Source organism: Dama dama, chromosome 32 (genome assembly GCF_033118175.1).
Source record: "Dama dama isolate Ldn47 chromosome 32, ASM3311817v1, whole genome shotgun sequence".
In the NCBI taxonomy this organism is placed as follows: domain Eukaryota; kingdom Metazoa; phylum Chordata; class Mammalia; order Artiodactyla; family Cervidae; genus Dama; species Dama dama.
In genome coordinates, this window is record NC_083712.1 from 21,475,623 (window position 1) to 21,490,254 (window position 14,632).

At 41.8% G+C, this 14,632-nt stretch overlaps 1 protein-coding gene across 2 annotated transcripts in view; it reads right to left on the reverse strand.

Moving 5' to 3' along the window:
• Positions 1-14,632, reverse strand: part of CENPU (centromere protein U) — a 41,232-nt gene that overhangs the window by 6,828 nt on the left and 19,772 nt on the right. For both annotated transcript variants that reach the window (XM_061134756.1, XM_061134757.1), the window contains exons 4-8: positions 11,681-11,786; positions 5,744-5,804; positions 5,038-5,271; positions 2,003-2,069; positions 792-900 (exon numbers count right to left, since the gene is read on the reverse strand). In XM_061134756.1, coding sequence (XP_060990739.1) covers positions 792-900; positions 2,003-2,069; positions 5,038-5,271; positions 5,744-5,804; positions 11,681-11,786 — 577 coding nt within the window. The remainder of the gene's footprint in view (positions 1-791; positions 901-2,002; positions 2,070-5,037; positions 5,272-5,743; positions 5,805-11,680; positions 11,787-14,632) is intronic.

Sequence of the window (14,632 nt, forward strand, 5' to 3'; positions counted from 1 at the left end):
AAACATGATGTGCTTTGGGGTGGGGGCAGGGAGAGAAGACCAAGACATCACAGCTTGCTAGAGTTCTAATCTTACTGGTGGGGAGTTATACATTTAAACAGGATCAATACATTCTTCTAAAGATAGGGATAATCAAGTGTAATTGACTAAAGTGAAATTCAAAGATGGACACTGGATTTAAAAAGGAGTTTGTAATAAATAACAGCTTAACGCGAGACAAAGGTAGGAAGTAAAAGTTCAAAGAATGTAAAATTTGGCAAATACTAGCTAAAGAAATAGAGTGACATATGAGATAAAGGATTTTAAAACCAAAAAAAGCATTTTTAGGAAAAGAGTCACTTCATAAAGATAAAATGTTCAATCTAAAAGAGTATTTTAAACATGATATCCTAGTAAAATAACGTCTACAGAGATAGCATAAATTGATAGAAATACCAGGAAAAACTGAGTAATACTGATTCTACACAGATCCAATAATTAGAGCTTCCCAAGAGATTATGTGCTAGGCCATAAAGGAAGCCTCAGTATTTAAAAAATAGGTATTACCAGTCCATGAAATTGGACTGTAACTATTTAAGACAGAAGATTAATAAACAGAAATTTAAAAGTCACATACATGGACATATAAAAACATAATACTAAATCAGAGACTTAAGGAAAAAAGTATAATAGAAATTTAAAAGTACGTAAAAATGATAATGAAAATTCTACATATCAAGTGTGGGGTGAGCAGAAGTGCTATTTCAAGGGAAATTTATTAGGTATGTAAATGACAACATCAAAAGACTCACTCATACTCTAGAAGAATGTTCTCGAATGCAGACAAAAACACATCTAATTCCATGATGTCACTGGCTTTCTTTTCTTTTAAACACCAAATAGGTGCACAGTCGGAAGTATCTAGAACATCAGGACAGGTTAATATATTGATTATCAGCCATTTAGCCCTAGGTCCAGGGACCTGAAAGCCTACAACAAAAGTACCCCACCAAATTGTTAAACACAGCACCAGGTTTTGCAGAAACACCCGGGAGAAGACAGGCTCAAACCCTGTCTGCAGGGCGCCCTCTAGCGCTGCTCCTTGGGGGCCCACTTCTGAAGCAGCAAATGCACAGCGGTCCCTCAGCTGCCTTGCTGCGCCTTTACTTAACAGCCAGCTGTTACCAACGCTACTGGAGATGGATGTCTTTGTTAGCCGTGTTCTGTTAGTTTTAATCTACCTGATGGACCACTACTAGGACACATGGAGGTTACCGCGTGCATTGATTCAGGCAGCTGATATAAGAGATTAACTAAACTATGCACATTTGTGGATGAAATATTACATATTCATTAAAATGGTATGTAGAATACTGAATGACATGGATATGAGCCCACTTAGGGTGAGAAAAGCTCAGTAAAAAGATTGAAGAGTATAGACCAAAAAACACGGCAGTTACTTTGGGGTGATGGAATTGTAGGTGATGTTATCGTCCTTTCTTATACCTTTGAAATTTTCTAAAATAAACATTTTTATAATAAGAAAACTATAAAACTTATCTTTTAAAAAACTGGAGGAAAAAATGCTTTATTTTCCTATTTTTCAATAAACTTCGTGCCAATAAAAATGATGCAGAATAATATGCATGACTCTCAAAGCTACGTTGAATGAAAGAAGGCTTCTAAGAGTACATAGTATGATGTCTGAAAAGAGTGTATAATGTGATGAAAAATTAAAATAGATTAATGAATAGGTGCTAGAGCAAGTAGAAATAAATTCTGATGGTAAAATCTAGGTAGTAGGTATATGAATATATATTGTTAAATTCTTTATCCTTTGTTGTATATTGAAAATTTTCATGATAGATTGCTGGAAAACTCAGTTACTCCAAAGTCACATATTTTTTAACTTTTTAAAGTGGAAATTTTATATACTTAAATGTACTACTTTATCAAATTAAAAGATACATTTTTAAAAAAGAACTTCTTGAATGATTGACTACATATAAAACACTATCTATACCTGAGTCTGTGGCATCACTTCTTGGCTTCTTCTTTTTGCCAGGAAACATCTTATTCTTCTGAGTTTTCTTAAAAAAAAAAAAAGAAAAAAAAAATCACAGCAAAGATTTTCATGTAAGAGAAGGTTCTCTTAAAACAAGAATTAAGACAGCATTATCAGACACTGTCAATACTTTTGCTACAGTTCGATCCCTGTGTCAGGATCCCTGTGTCGGGAAGATACCCTGGAGAAGGAAACAGCAACCCACTCTTGCCTGGAAAATCCCTTGGACAGAGGAGTCTGGTGGGCTACAGTCCATGGGGGTCTCAAAGAGTCAGACACCACTGAGTGACTTTCACGTCCTCATTTTGTTATAAGTTAATATATTAATCATATAAATTATCTAACTTAATATAAGGAAATACTGAGCAAATTAAACTACCTCAAAATAAAAAGTAATTAAAACTTTCAGTTGGCTTATGACAATGGGTGCCTTGGAGGAAATTGAGCTTTTATTATTTAGGATGATAATATGTGGAATCAGCTCAATTTCTGCTCCAAGCTATGAGGAAATGACAGCTTCTGAACTAGCTCTATTGCCATGCACAACCCTAAAGCGGGGAGGGGGGTGGCATCGGACAACAGGCAGGACAAGCCTGAGACGCTCAGAACGCAAACCTACTGCTGCCGCGGCCCCCCAGGCCCCCCAGGCCCGGGACACCTTCCTCCAGAGGGCAGCACAGCAGCTGCGTGCCCAGAGAGCCGCGTCTGGCCCCGCCGCGGAGGCAGAAAGCAGGGCACAGTGGCCGAAGCCCCCGCAACAGGCTGTCGGAAGAGGACACGAGAGGCCTGGGTGGGGTCCCTGAGGGTCCCTGACGCCTACTCCAGGCTCGCAGGGAGGCTACACGGGGCGCTGCATGTGCTATCGTGGGATCAAGGACCTAACAGGTGATAAAGGACAAGGAATATTGGGGGAAATCAGATGGAGAAAACGTAGAGGCCTCACTAACTAGTTAAGAGCTACTGGTCCAGCTGAGCAGGGGGAAGAGCCCAGCTCGGGGGTAAGAATGTGCTGAGATCATGCCATCTCCACCTGTCCCTGGGGCGGGGGCCAGACAGCCTTAGAGATTACAGTACAACAGTTTATGACCCTCCAAAGTGCCGGGTATATGAATAGATACACAGTGTACTTATGATGTTAAAATTCAGCTGGGGGAATGGTTAGGAGGAAAAATGTCTAAAAAGGCTTCTTAGGGAGGAGAACTATGAGAAAGGCTTAAGAAACACTGCTCGAGAGTTAGGGCTGCCCTAGACCCACCCTAACTAAGCCTAAAGCCAGTCTCTGACCGGATTCAACAGAGACTGGGGGTGTGGTAAGCACCCTACGACCCCCGCTCCTGAGAGTGAGTGGCTCCTGTGACTCTGGTGGGATGGTCACCCCCTTGATGAGTCACATCACGTAGGAGGCCACCACTGCAGACTGACAGGCTCTGGCTGGCTCTGAAGACATTGCCAGCTGCCACGTCGTGAGAGGGCCCTGTGACGAGGACCTAGGGCAGCCTCTGGTTGCCGAGTGTGACTCCCGGCTTCAGCCAAGAGGAAACAAGAACCTCAGGCCTGCGATGGCAAGGATCAGAATTCTACCAACAGCTTATGTGATCCCAGATGAGGACCCTGAGTCTCAGGTGAGAGTTCCGTCCTGGCTGACACCTCAACTCCAGCCTGTGAGACCCTGACCCTCACCAGCTAAGGCGAGCCTGGACTTCTGACCTACAGAAACTGTGTGAGGCATAAACATGCATTGTTTGAAGTCACAAAGGCTGTGGTATTGTTTTGCGGCAACTGAAGACTATTAATACAGAGGTTGAGTCCCACTGACTTAGAGAGGCTTGGGAGACCCACTGAGGCTTTCCACACACTGACCCCAACAAGGGATAAATCACACCCACAGAAGTTCAAGCTGATCAGCTAATAATCAAGCTACCTATTAGAATGGAAGTCAACGTTGAGAAGAAAATACAACTCAAAATCTCAACCACCTATCAACAACGTGTAACACACAATTTAAAACTACTAGATTAAAAATGTTACACAAAAAATGTGACCTGTAGTCAAGATAGAAAAGAAGTACTCAAAAGAAGCTGACCCACCATAGTCCAGGTACAGTCACCCCTTAATATCCAAGGAAGGTGGGTCCAGGATCGCCCAGGGACCCCCAGATCCGCTGATGTTCAAGCCTTGTATAACATGGTAGCATGTGCATATAACCTACTTCTCCCCGTTGTATTTAAATCATCTCTAGATTACCTATAATACCTAACACAGATACTATGTAAATACTATGACTACTACGAAATACATACAAGTACTGTGAAAATAGTGGCTGCTGCGTGGCAAATTCAACTTTTGCTTTTGGGGAACTTTATGTAATTTTTGTCCCCGAATATTTCCTATCAAGTAGTTGGCTGAATCTATGAATGTGGAGCCTGCAGATACAGAGGGCTGACTGTACCTGACTTAGAAAGCAGAGACCTCAAAGCCACTCTCATAAATATTAATATGTCCCAAGAAGGAAACGATGGACTTAATGATTAAGCAGATAAGGAATCTCAGCCAAGAAACAAACTATGAAGGAAAAAAATAAAGGAAGTTCTAGAACCCAAGAGCATGATACTAAAAAGCTAGTTATTGGGTGATGTTTTATTTCCTATGACCACTATAATAAATTACCAAAACTTGGCTTAACAAAGAAATTTCGATAGATCTGGAGTTCAGAAGCCTGAAATCTGCACGTAGGATAAGAAAAGCTCAATGAAAGACTGAAGAGTGTAGACCAAAAAATGCGGCGGTTATTTTATTCTGGGGTGATGGAATTAAAGGACTTTATCTTCCTTTCTACACCTTCTAAATTTTCTAAAGTAAATATACTTTTATAATAAGAAAAATTAAAAAAAACTTATCTTTCAAAAGAAGCGAAGGAAAAAGAAAATGCTTTCCCTCCCCACTGGACATTTTCAGCTTCTCCTCCTCTCCAGGGGGACGGCAGACACTCTTACCAGCTGACCTTCTGTGGCTAGTGTCGCTTTCTCAGCAGAGGACTCAGCACTCTGGGGTCCTGTCTTCTGAGGAGTGACCACTTTAGCTGGTTTCTCCGAAAGTTCTGGAAGTACTGTAGCTGAAACAGCTTCATGCCGTGTATTTATGTTCTCTGTGGGTTTAACTTTTCTCCTTACATCACTTTCTTCAGGGCTTTCAGATTCGTCACTGATGGGCTTGAGTTTTCTTCTTGGCTAGATCAAGAAAACAGCCTTATTGTTTAGAAAATACAAATGCTTACCATTCCTGTTAGTAGATAACCATAAGGTCCACATTTCTTAACTCCAAACTTCAAAACTGAATGTAACAGAAAGATGGCAACCTCACTAGTGGACAGGACCAGAAACCTGGATTAAAGGGTTCCCAGCAAACACTCCCAACAGAGTGTTTAGCCACCATCTACACACGTTACATGGACCCTATGAAAACTGACACGGTACACAGAGATTTGAGATCTCTGTGATGAAAAACACTTCAGATACAAAACTCTATCATTATTATTTTAAAAAAGTACCTTCTGAAACATAATATACTCTTTATGAAAAATAATGCTACAGAACATTGTCTCTATTTGCATCCAAACAGTAAATGAAATACTTTACAGAACATTTCTTCTACTTGCATCCAATCTAAATAGGATAAATTAAGATGGGAGAACAGGCATACCTTTTTGGCACTAATCTTTATAGACTCGTTTTCACTTGCTTCAATTTCAGAAGTGTCCGAACTGTACCAAAGAACAAACCATCAGTATCTTGCACACGTTTCATTTTTATTCACATGTGTCTTCTAAAAGCTGCTCCTCTGACACAAAAACAAGCTGAGTTTAATGAGATTTCCCACTTGTCAAGGGTGGGTCTGCCACCTCCCCAGACTTACCATCACCTCCCACACCTTCACACACCCAGGCCGCATCACTTGAGCTCGAGCAGGCAGGTAAGAGCCCGTAACTGCCCCTGTGGTCCCGTCAGAAGTGCCCCTTCCTCCCTGCCACCACTCCCAGGTACACAGGCACCCCCGGTCCTAATCCGCAGATACAGGCCCATGTTTAAGGGACAGAAAAGGGAATACCTTCTTTCATCCTTTGAAAAGGAAAAAATAACCCTAAATTTCTAATGAGAGTCCTTTAACTTTTTTCATCTGACATTTAACACCACTGTTCAAAATGCAACAGTCTTTCAACAACAAGAGACAATACCACACATGGACATCACCAGATGGTCAACATTGAAAATAGACTGATTATATCCTTTGCAGCCAAAGATGGAGAAGCTCTGTACAGTCAGCAAAAACAAGACTGGGGGCTGACTGTGGCTCAGATCATGAACGCCTTATTGCAAAATTCAGACTTAAATTGAAGAAAGTAGGGAAAAGCACTTGGCCTCTCAGGTATGACCTAAGTCAAAACCCTTATGATTATACAGTGGAGGTGACAAATATATTCAAGGGATTAGACCTGGTAGACAGAATGACTGAAGAACAATGGACGGACGTTCGTAACATCATACAGGAGGTGGTGATCAAAACCGTCCCCAAGAAAAACAAATGTAAAAAGGCAAAATGGTTGTCTGAGGAGGCCTTACAAACAGCTGAGAAAAGAAGAGAAGTGAAAGACAAAGGGGAAAGGGAAAGATGAATGCAGAGTTCCAAAGAATAGCAAGGAGAGATGAGAATGCCTTTTTAAGTGAACAATGCAAAGCAAGAGAGAAAAACAACAGAATGGCAAAGACTTGAGATCTCTTCAAGAAAATCGGAGATACCAAGCGAACATTTCATGCAAAGATGGGCACAATAAAGAACAGAAACAGTATGGACTTAACAGAAGCAGAGATATTAAGAAGAGGTGGCAAGAATACACAGAAGAACTACACAAAAAAGACCTTAATGACCCAGATAACCACAAAGGTGTGATCACTCACCTAGAGCCAGACATCCTGGACTGTTAACTCAAGTGGGCCTTAGGAAGCATCACTACCAGGTGACGGAATTCAGCTGAGCTACTTCAAATCCTAAAAGATGATGCTATGAAAGTGCTGCACTCAATATGCCAGAAAATTTGGAAAACTCAGCAGTGGCCACAGGACTTGAAAAGGTCAGTTTTCACTCCAATCCCAAAGAAGGGTAATATTCAAACTACTGCACAATTGTGCTCATTTTACATGCTAGCAAGGTAATGCTCAAAATCCTTCAAGCCAGGCTTCAACAGAATGTGAACCAAGAAATTCCATATGTACAAGATGGATTTAGAAAAGGCAGAGGAACCAGAGATCAAATTGCCAACATCTGTTGAATCACAGAAAAAGCAAGGGAATTCCAGAAAAACATCTATTTCTCCTCCATTGACTACATTAAAGCCTTTGACTGTGTGGATCACAACAAACTGTGGAAAATTCTGAAAGAGATGGGAATACCAGGCCACCTTATCTGCCTCCTGAGAAACTTGTATCTAGGTCAAGAAGCAACAGTTAGAACCAGACATGGAACAACGGACTGGTTCCAAATTGGGAAAGGAGTACGTCAAGGCTGTATATTGTCACCTTGCTTATTTAACTTCAATGCAGAGTACATCATGCAAAATGCCAGGCTGGATGAAGCTCAAGCTGGAATCAAGACTGCCGGGAGAAACAACAATAACCTCAGATATGGAGATGACACCACCCTAATGGAGAAGGAAATGGCAACCCACTCCAGTGTTCTTGCCTGTAGAATCCCAGGTATGGGGGAGCCTGGTGGGCTGCCATCTATGCGGTTGCACAGAGTCGGACACGACTGAAGTGACTTAGCAGCAATGGCAGAAAGCGAAGAGGAACTAAAGAGCCTCTTGATGAAGGTGAAAGACGAGAATGAAAAAGCTGGCTTAAAACTCAACATTCAAAAAACTAAGTTCTTTTTGCATATGCAGTTAGGGAAAGCTAAGCTTGATAAAACACTTTTTTTCAGACCCTGAGAAAACAAAAATGTGCCTAGGAGAAAATCTGAAGTTATGGCTTATCGTGTCGTTGAAATACAACCACAGTCTACATTGCCTGGAACTCCAGCCCTGGGTTAATTATAAAACTTCAAGCTAAGAGGAAAAAAAAAGGAGGAAAGCCTTTTGAGTATGTAAATTTGGCTATTCTAACTACTATCCATAAACTGCTAAGTTTAATTGCAATGCCTAATTCACGAAATATGAAAAGATAAAACAATGAGATCTCTGTTGGTCTGGACATTTGTATGTCTCAATATGTGTTTTTGTCTTTGGATGATATAGCTGAGGTTAATTTGTAAAGGAGCTCTATTTAATTTGCCTTAAAAAAATATGAGCACTTACAAATCAAACAAATCTAAATTTACCTACTTTTGTCTTCTTGTAAGACTAAGAGGGAAACTAAAGATGTTTTGGTTTATTAAACATGCATGTTGTACCACTGGAGAAAAGCTATACTGTGAAAAAATGTATGTTTTTAGAGGTTGTGGAATATGTTCTTAAGTTTGCCAATCAGAAAATGCTGGTGTACCATTTCAATCACTTGGTTTTCTTAAGGTTTCAAGGGTTAAAAGCTGTGATATGTAAAAATGATAACATTTCTATGCGTAAAACAAATAGGATATGAGTTGTTGGTGAAGAAAAGGTATAAACAAATGGAAATATTTTTGTTAAAAAAATGATAATACTATCCTTCCATTGTCTGTTTCTGGATAAGGAAATACAGGACAAATTTGTTTGGATCCAAAAAATGATAAAAGGTTTATAAAAAAGGAACTATGAGAACAAAACTTTGTATGTTGTCAGGATTAAGATTAGACTAAATTTAATTAGGTATATAAATTCTGTTATTAACAGTAAACTGATGCAAGACAAAATTTGTTTTTTTTTTCCCTCTTTGTTGGAAAAACAAAATTCTCCTGGAATAATGATCTAATTCTGATAACAGAGACTTCTAATGGAAAGCAATTGTTTTGTTTCTAATCATACTTTTGACCCTAATATTCAGAATGGAAAAAACTGTCCAGTAAAGTTGTCACAGAATATAATTACTCATGATGTATAGCACTGCTTTAATTTTTATGGCTTAAAGCACATGTACAATGTTTGTGTGAAAATTGGGTACAGATGATAAAATGTGTGGCCTATAACACATTTCCCTATGAACTTACCCAGAGCCTGTTCATGGGATCTGAGTAGTTATCCCCCAACATGGACAACTAGTAAAGTATATAAATAAAAAGGAGCTCTGGCACTGAGGGACATGGATGAACCCAGAGCAGGCAAATGAACCACTCTGGCAACGCTGGAAAAATATACTGATTATCAATACTCTCTATGGAAAGAGTTGCAACTTAAAAGGGGAAAGTGATGGAAAAAGTGCTCACCTACTGAGATTTAGGGAAGTCATTCTGACCTATATATGATTAAGTTTGAACTTCAGGCTAAGTAAAACAGCCTATTTGTGGCCTATTAAACAGACATTGTACATCGGCTTTAATCATTAAGACAGAGAACAGTGCAAAGGCGTATTTTGATTATCATCCTCATTGTAATATGTCTAGTAATTTTCAAATGTTTGTCCAGGTACTACAGAAGTTTATTGCCTTTCCTGTTCTGCACCTGTCCCTCCTCAAGACTGATAATATCAAAGAAAAGGGGGCACTGAAGTGGAGCAGGACCCTGTGGTCCTTGCCCCCTGGCCATGTCCTCTGCCTGCCTTTCATCTGTGGGAAACTTTAGTCAAAGAATAAGTCTAATCAGAGAAGTGAGAAATGTGGAAACAAAGGGAAACAGTCAAAGGAGACTAGTAATAATGTGGTCATTAAGCACAGCCAAGGACATTTAGTTCTTTCTTAAGAGCTGTAAGGTAATATTCTGAGCCATATCCTGCAGCTGTCTTATAGACACTAAAACCCCAGGTGGAGACGTTCACTAGCAGACTGTATCCAGGACACGAGCTGCCACAACTGGCCTCAGAGAAATGGCAACAAACAAACCCTGGAACTGAGGATTAACTGGACCAAAAACAACCAAGATGATGTTGGTCAGACCACTGATGGCCATTCTGAAGATGACTGTTCGAGATGACTGTGCTGTTTCTGCCTGTAGTCCGACCCCCTGGCCCTATCTATGAAGGCTCTCAGCTCCTGCTTACGAAGGCGTGGGGGGAGTCAGCCTTTGGACAGATGTCCACCCCTCTTCCCCCACAGTTGCTGACATCTGAAATAAAGCAAACTTTCCTTTCCACCAACCTGGCCTGTTTATTGCCTTTTGACAGTAAGCAGCGGGACCGACATACTTCTTTTGGTAACACAAAGAAATTGTGAAAAGACATAAGAAACAAATATTGGGATTGGGGGGGGGTCCTTTCCTGGTGGTGCAGTGGATAAGAATCCGCCTGCAAATGCAGGTTATACAGGTTCGATCCCTGTTCTGGGAAGATGCCACATATGACAGAGCAACTAGGCCTGTGCCCCACAACCATCGGGCCGTGTTCCAGAGCCGGGAGCCATAGCCATTGAGTCCCGGCACCCTGGAGTGCGTGCTCCTCCACAAGAAGAGCCACCGCGATGAGCAGCCTGCCCACTGCAACTAGAGAGCAGCCCCGGCTCACCGCCACCAGGAAAGCCCATGCAGCAACCAAGACCCGGACAGCCAAAAAAAAAAAAGAGAATAAAACCAGTGGTAGGGAAGGGAAGAAGTGGGGGCAGGAGCTGTGATGACAGAGAGGAGATGAAGGCTCTTATTAACCTTTCCGTATGTTTAAACCATGTGAGTGTCTCGCCCATTCAAAAATTCTTCTGAAAAAATTATATTCACCACTATTTAAAACCAAGTGTGCAGTTTTCCAAATATTTGGCTTTCGTTACTGATTTCCAGTAACATCTGGTAGAAAACCTGCAGTCTCCTAAGCAAGGACCACAAGGCATCCCCAGATGGAGAAACTCGGACAGACAGGCTCCTGCCCAAGTAGGGTATTTGTTTTAAAAATGCAGTTTTGTTAACTCTCAAAATATAGTCAGTGACTAGACCTGACTTATGACCTAACAGAGGTCCTTAAGTCAGGGTCTGCACTAGCGAATAGTTTATGATTCATACCACAGCCACTGAAAAGTTCCTCACCACGTGGGTCCTCAAGTTGGCTATGTTGAGTCATTTGTGCAGATTTTCCTGACCCAGCACCCCACAGAAATCTATACAACTCACACCTATGCACCCAAGGGACAACACAGCTGAAATTTACAACAGACTTTGGGTTTCCTCTGGGATTATCAGCTTTTTTTCCCTATTCCCACCCTGCCCCGGAAAACATCCCATTTGTGACAGGTAAGAGAATTTGTAAAATCACCTGAACTTCTACACTCTTAAAACCTTTCCTCTCCTCCTTTTATCTCAAAGCTAAACAACCTCCACTGGGATGTTTTCTAGGATAATCAGGTGTTAGTTATAGTTATTATAAGTAACATCAATTACTGAAAAATTAAGTTTTTCTGTCCCAGTTCTCTTGAGGAAAAACATAAAATGGCTTGAAGGATCTTTAAAAAGCTTTGGTCTTGTAAGCATCTCTCTTAAAGAACATCTCAGAAACGCCATTAACCATGAGTAAACAACTGCTTGCGATCCACCCACACCTTCTCTCTGCTTCTTTTTCTTGAGGAATTGAGGGGAGATGTGACCCGCAGTGCTTGGAGAATTCTTCCTCATCAGCATATATAGCCGTGCTGTGTAGAGGAGGGTCTACAAGAGATTAAAAAAAAAAACATATTTAGAAGTTTGGTCATCTGGGAAGTAAGCAAGTTTGTCCCTCTACACTGGCATACAAAGCAACCTGTTTACGTGGCTACTAAAATCAAAACCAATTACACGGGCTATTTCTGATCCCACACCTCAGGAAGAACAAACGTGAACCATTTCACCAATACACACATGGATAGTTACCCTATATCCTTACTGTCCTTAGAGATGATACAGAAACTTTTAAATGAGCTAAAAGATAAGCATAAACAGGAGGTCTGACATTGCTCCCTCATCCTGTGGAGCATCACAGAGCGGCCTGGGAGACACTGCACGAACTCATGAACTCCAAACCCAAGGGCCCGGGGTGCCTGGCCAACCCCTCGACTCTCCCACCCCACAGAGTGCCTGGCGAGGGCGGGCTCACACCCGTGGACGACTGGCCCTTTGGGGAGGATCCTGGTCCTCCTGCACACCTCTTCCCCCTCCTCCCCTCTGCACTGCCAGAGCGTGGAGCGAAGCAGGAAAAGTTCACTCGAATCAAGATACAGGAGAGGAGACCAAACAGCCTTGGTGGGAAGACACAGAAGAGGTGCTGAGGAGGATGCTCCTGTGACTCCTGAGGAAACAGGGGTCACAGGAAAGGCCTCGGCCCCGGGGCTGGGCCTGTGAGAGGGAGGGAGAAGGAACAGCTGCAGGGGTGCCTGGAGAGAGCCAAGCACCCAATTCACGCTCAGGTTTCACCATGAACGCACAATAAACAGCTGTTTAGATAATGAACAGAGCAACTGCACAATCTTAAAGTTAGTAATATACTCGGTACTGACTTCAACCAGGCACTGGAAGGACAGATGCTGAAGCTCCAATACTTTGGCCCCCTGATGTGAAGAGCTGACTCATTGGAAAAGACCCTGATGCTGGGAAAGATTGAAGGCAGGAGGAGAAGAGAGCGGCAGATGAGATGGTTGGATGGCATCACTGACTCAATGAACATGAGTTTGAACAAACTCCAGGAGATAGTTAAGGACAGGGAAGCCTGGCGTGCTGCAGTCTAGGGGGCTCAAAGAGTCAGACACGACTGAGCAATTGACAACAAGCAAGCAAAGGGATTTATTTCCTTTAAAGCTACTGGGAATAACAAGGGGAAAAAAGAAAACCACACCAACTTTTGGACCTCTGTGTGTAACCAGTCACATGAGCTGGACTCTTAACCTGTCAACAGTAAAAAGATAAATAACCTGATTTCAAAATGAGCAAAGGATATGAATAGATACTGCTTCAAAGGAGACACAGGAGTACCTCGTGTTACTGCACTTTGCTTTGTGGCACTTTGCGGATGCTGCACTATTTACAAACTGAAGGTTTGGGCAACCCTGCACTATCAGGTGAGGATTAGGTTAATCTGGATTGCCACAAACCTTGCCAGAAGCCCCCTGATAAACCCAACAAGCTTACCGACTCCCAATTAAGCAAAGACGTCTGCTCCAGTGAACACCCTAGAGTGCCCCAATTAATAACTTAACGCCCCCTTCCAGCAAGAATTGTGTCTTGAGGCTATAAAAATTGGCTATTAACTCATGAAAATGGTCGACTTTCCCTGGTCTGTCAGGAGGTCAGTCCACTGGGCTCGCAATGCCCACATTATCTCTGCTCTTTGTTCTTAATAAACCCACTCCCTTCTGAAATGCTCTGTATCCGAAAATTCTTTTCAAACACGCGCTCATATTGCCTCAACATTGACTACACTAAAGTCTTTGACTGTGTGATCACAACAAACTGTGGAAAATTCTGAAAGAGATTCGAATACCAGACCATCTTACCTGCCTCCTGAGAAACTTGTATCCAGGTCAAGAAGCAACAGTTAGAACCAGACATGGAACAACAGACTGGTTCCTAATAAGGAAAGGAGTATGTCAAGGCTGTACACTGTCACCCTGATTATTTAACTTCTATGCAGAGTACATCATGTGAAATGCCAGGCTGGATGAAGCTCAAGCTGGAATCAAGACTGATGGGAGAAATATCAATAACCTCAGATATGGAGATGACACCACGCTAGTGGAAGAAAGCAAAGAGAAACTAAAGAGCCTCTTGATGAAGGTGAAAGAGGAGAATGAAAAAGCTGGCTTAAAACTTAACATTCAAAAAACGAAGATCATGACATTCAATCACATCACTTCATGGAAAATAGATGGGGAAACAATGGAAACAGTGACAGACTGTATTTTCTTGGGCTCCAAAATCACTGCAGATGGTGACTACAGCCATGAATTTAAAAGAAAGAATTTGGAAGAAAAGCTAGGACAAACTTAGATAGCATTTTAAAAAAGAGAGACATTACTTGACTGACAAGGTCAAAGCTATGGTTTTTCCAGTGGTCATGTATGGATATGACAGTTGGGCCATAAAGAAAGCTGAGTGTCGAAGAATTGATGCTTTTGAACTGTATTGTTGGAGAAGACTCTTGAGAGTCCTTTGGACTGCAAGGAGATCAAACCAATCAATCCTAAAGGAAATCAACTCTGAATATTCATTAGAAGGACTGATGATGAAGCTGAAGCTCCAATTCTTTGGCCACCTGATGCGAAGAGCTGACTCCTTAGAAAAGACCCTGATGTTGGGAAAGATTGAAGGCAGGAAAATAAGGGGACAATGAAGGATGAGATGGTTGGATGACATCACTGACTCAATGGACATGAGTTTGAGAGCTCTGGGAGATGGTGACAGACAGGGAAGCCTGGCGTGAGGCAATGGGGTTGCAAAGAGTTGGACACAACTAAGCGACTGAACACCACCACCACTAAGGGAAGTCAGTCAGGCAGAGGTAGAACATGGTATATGAGGAATTA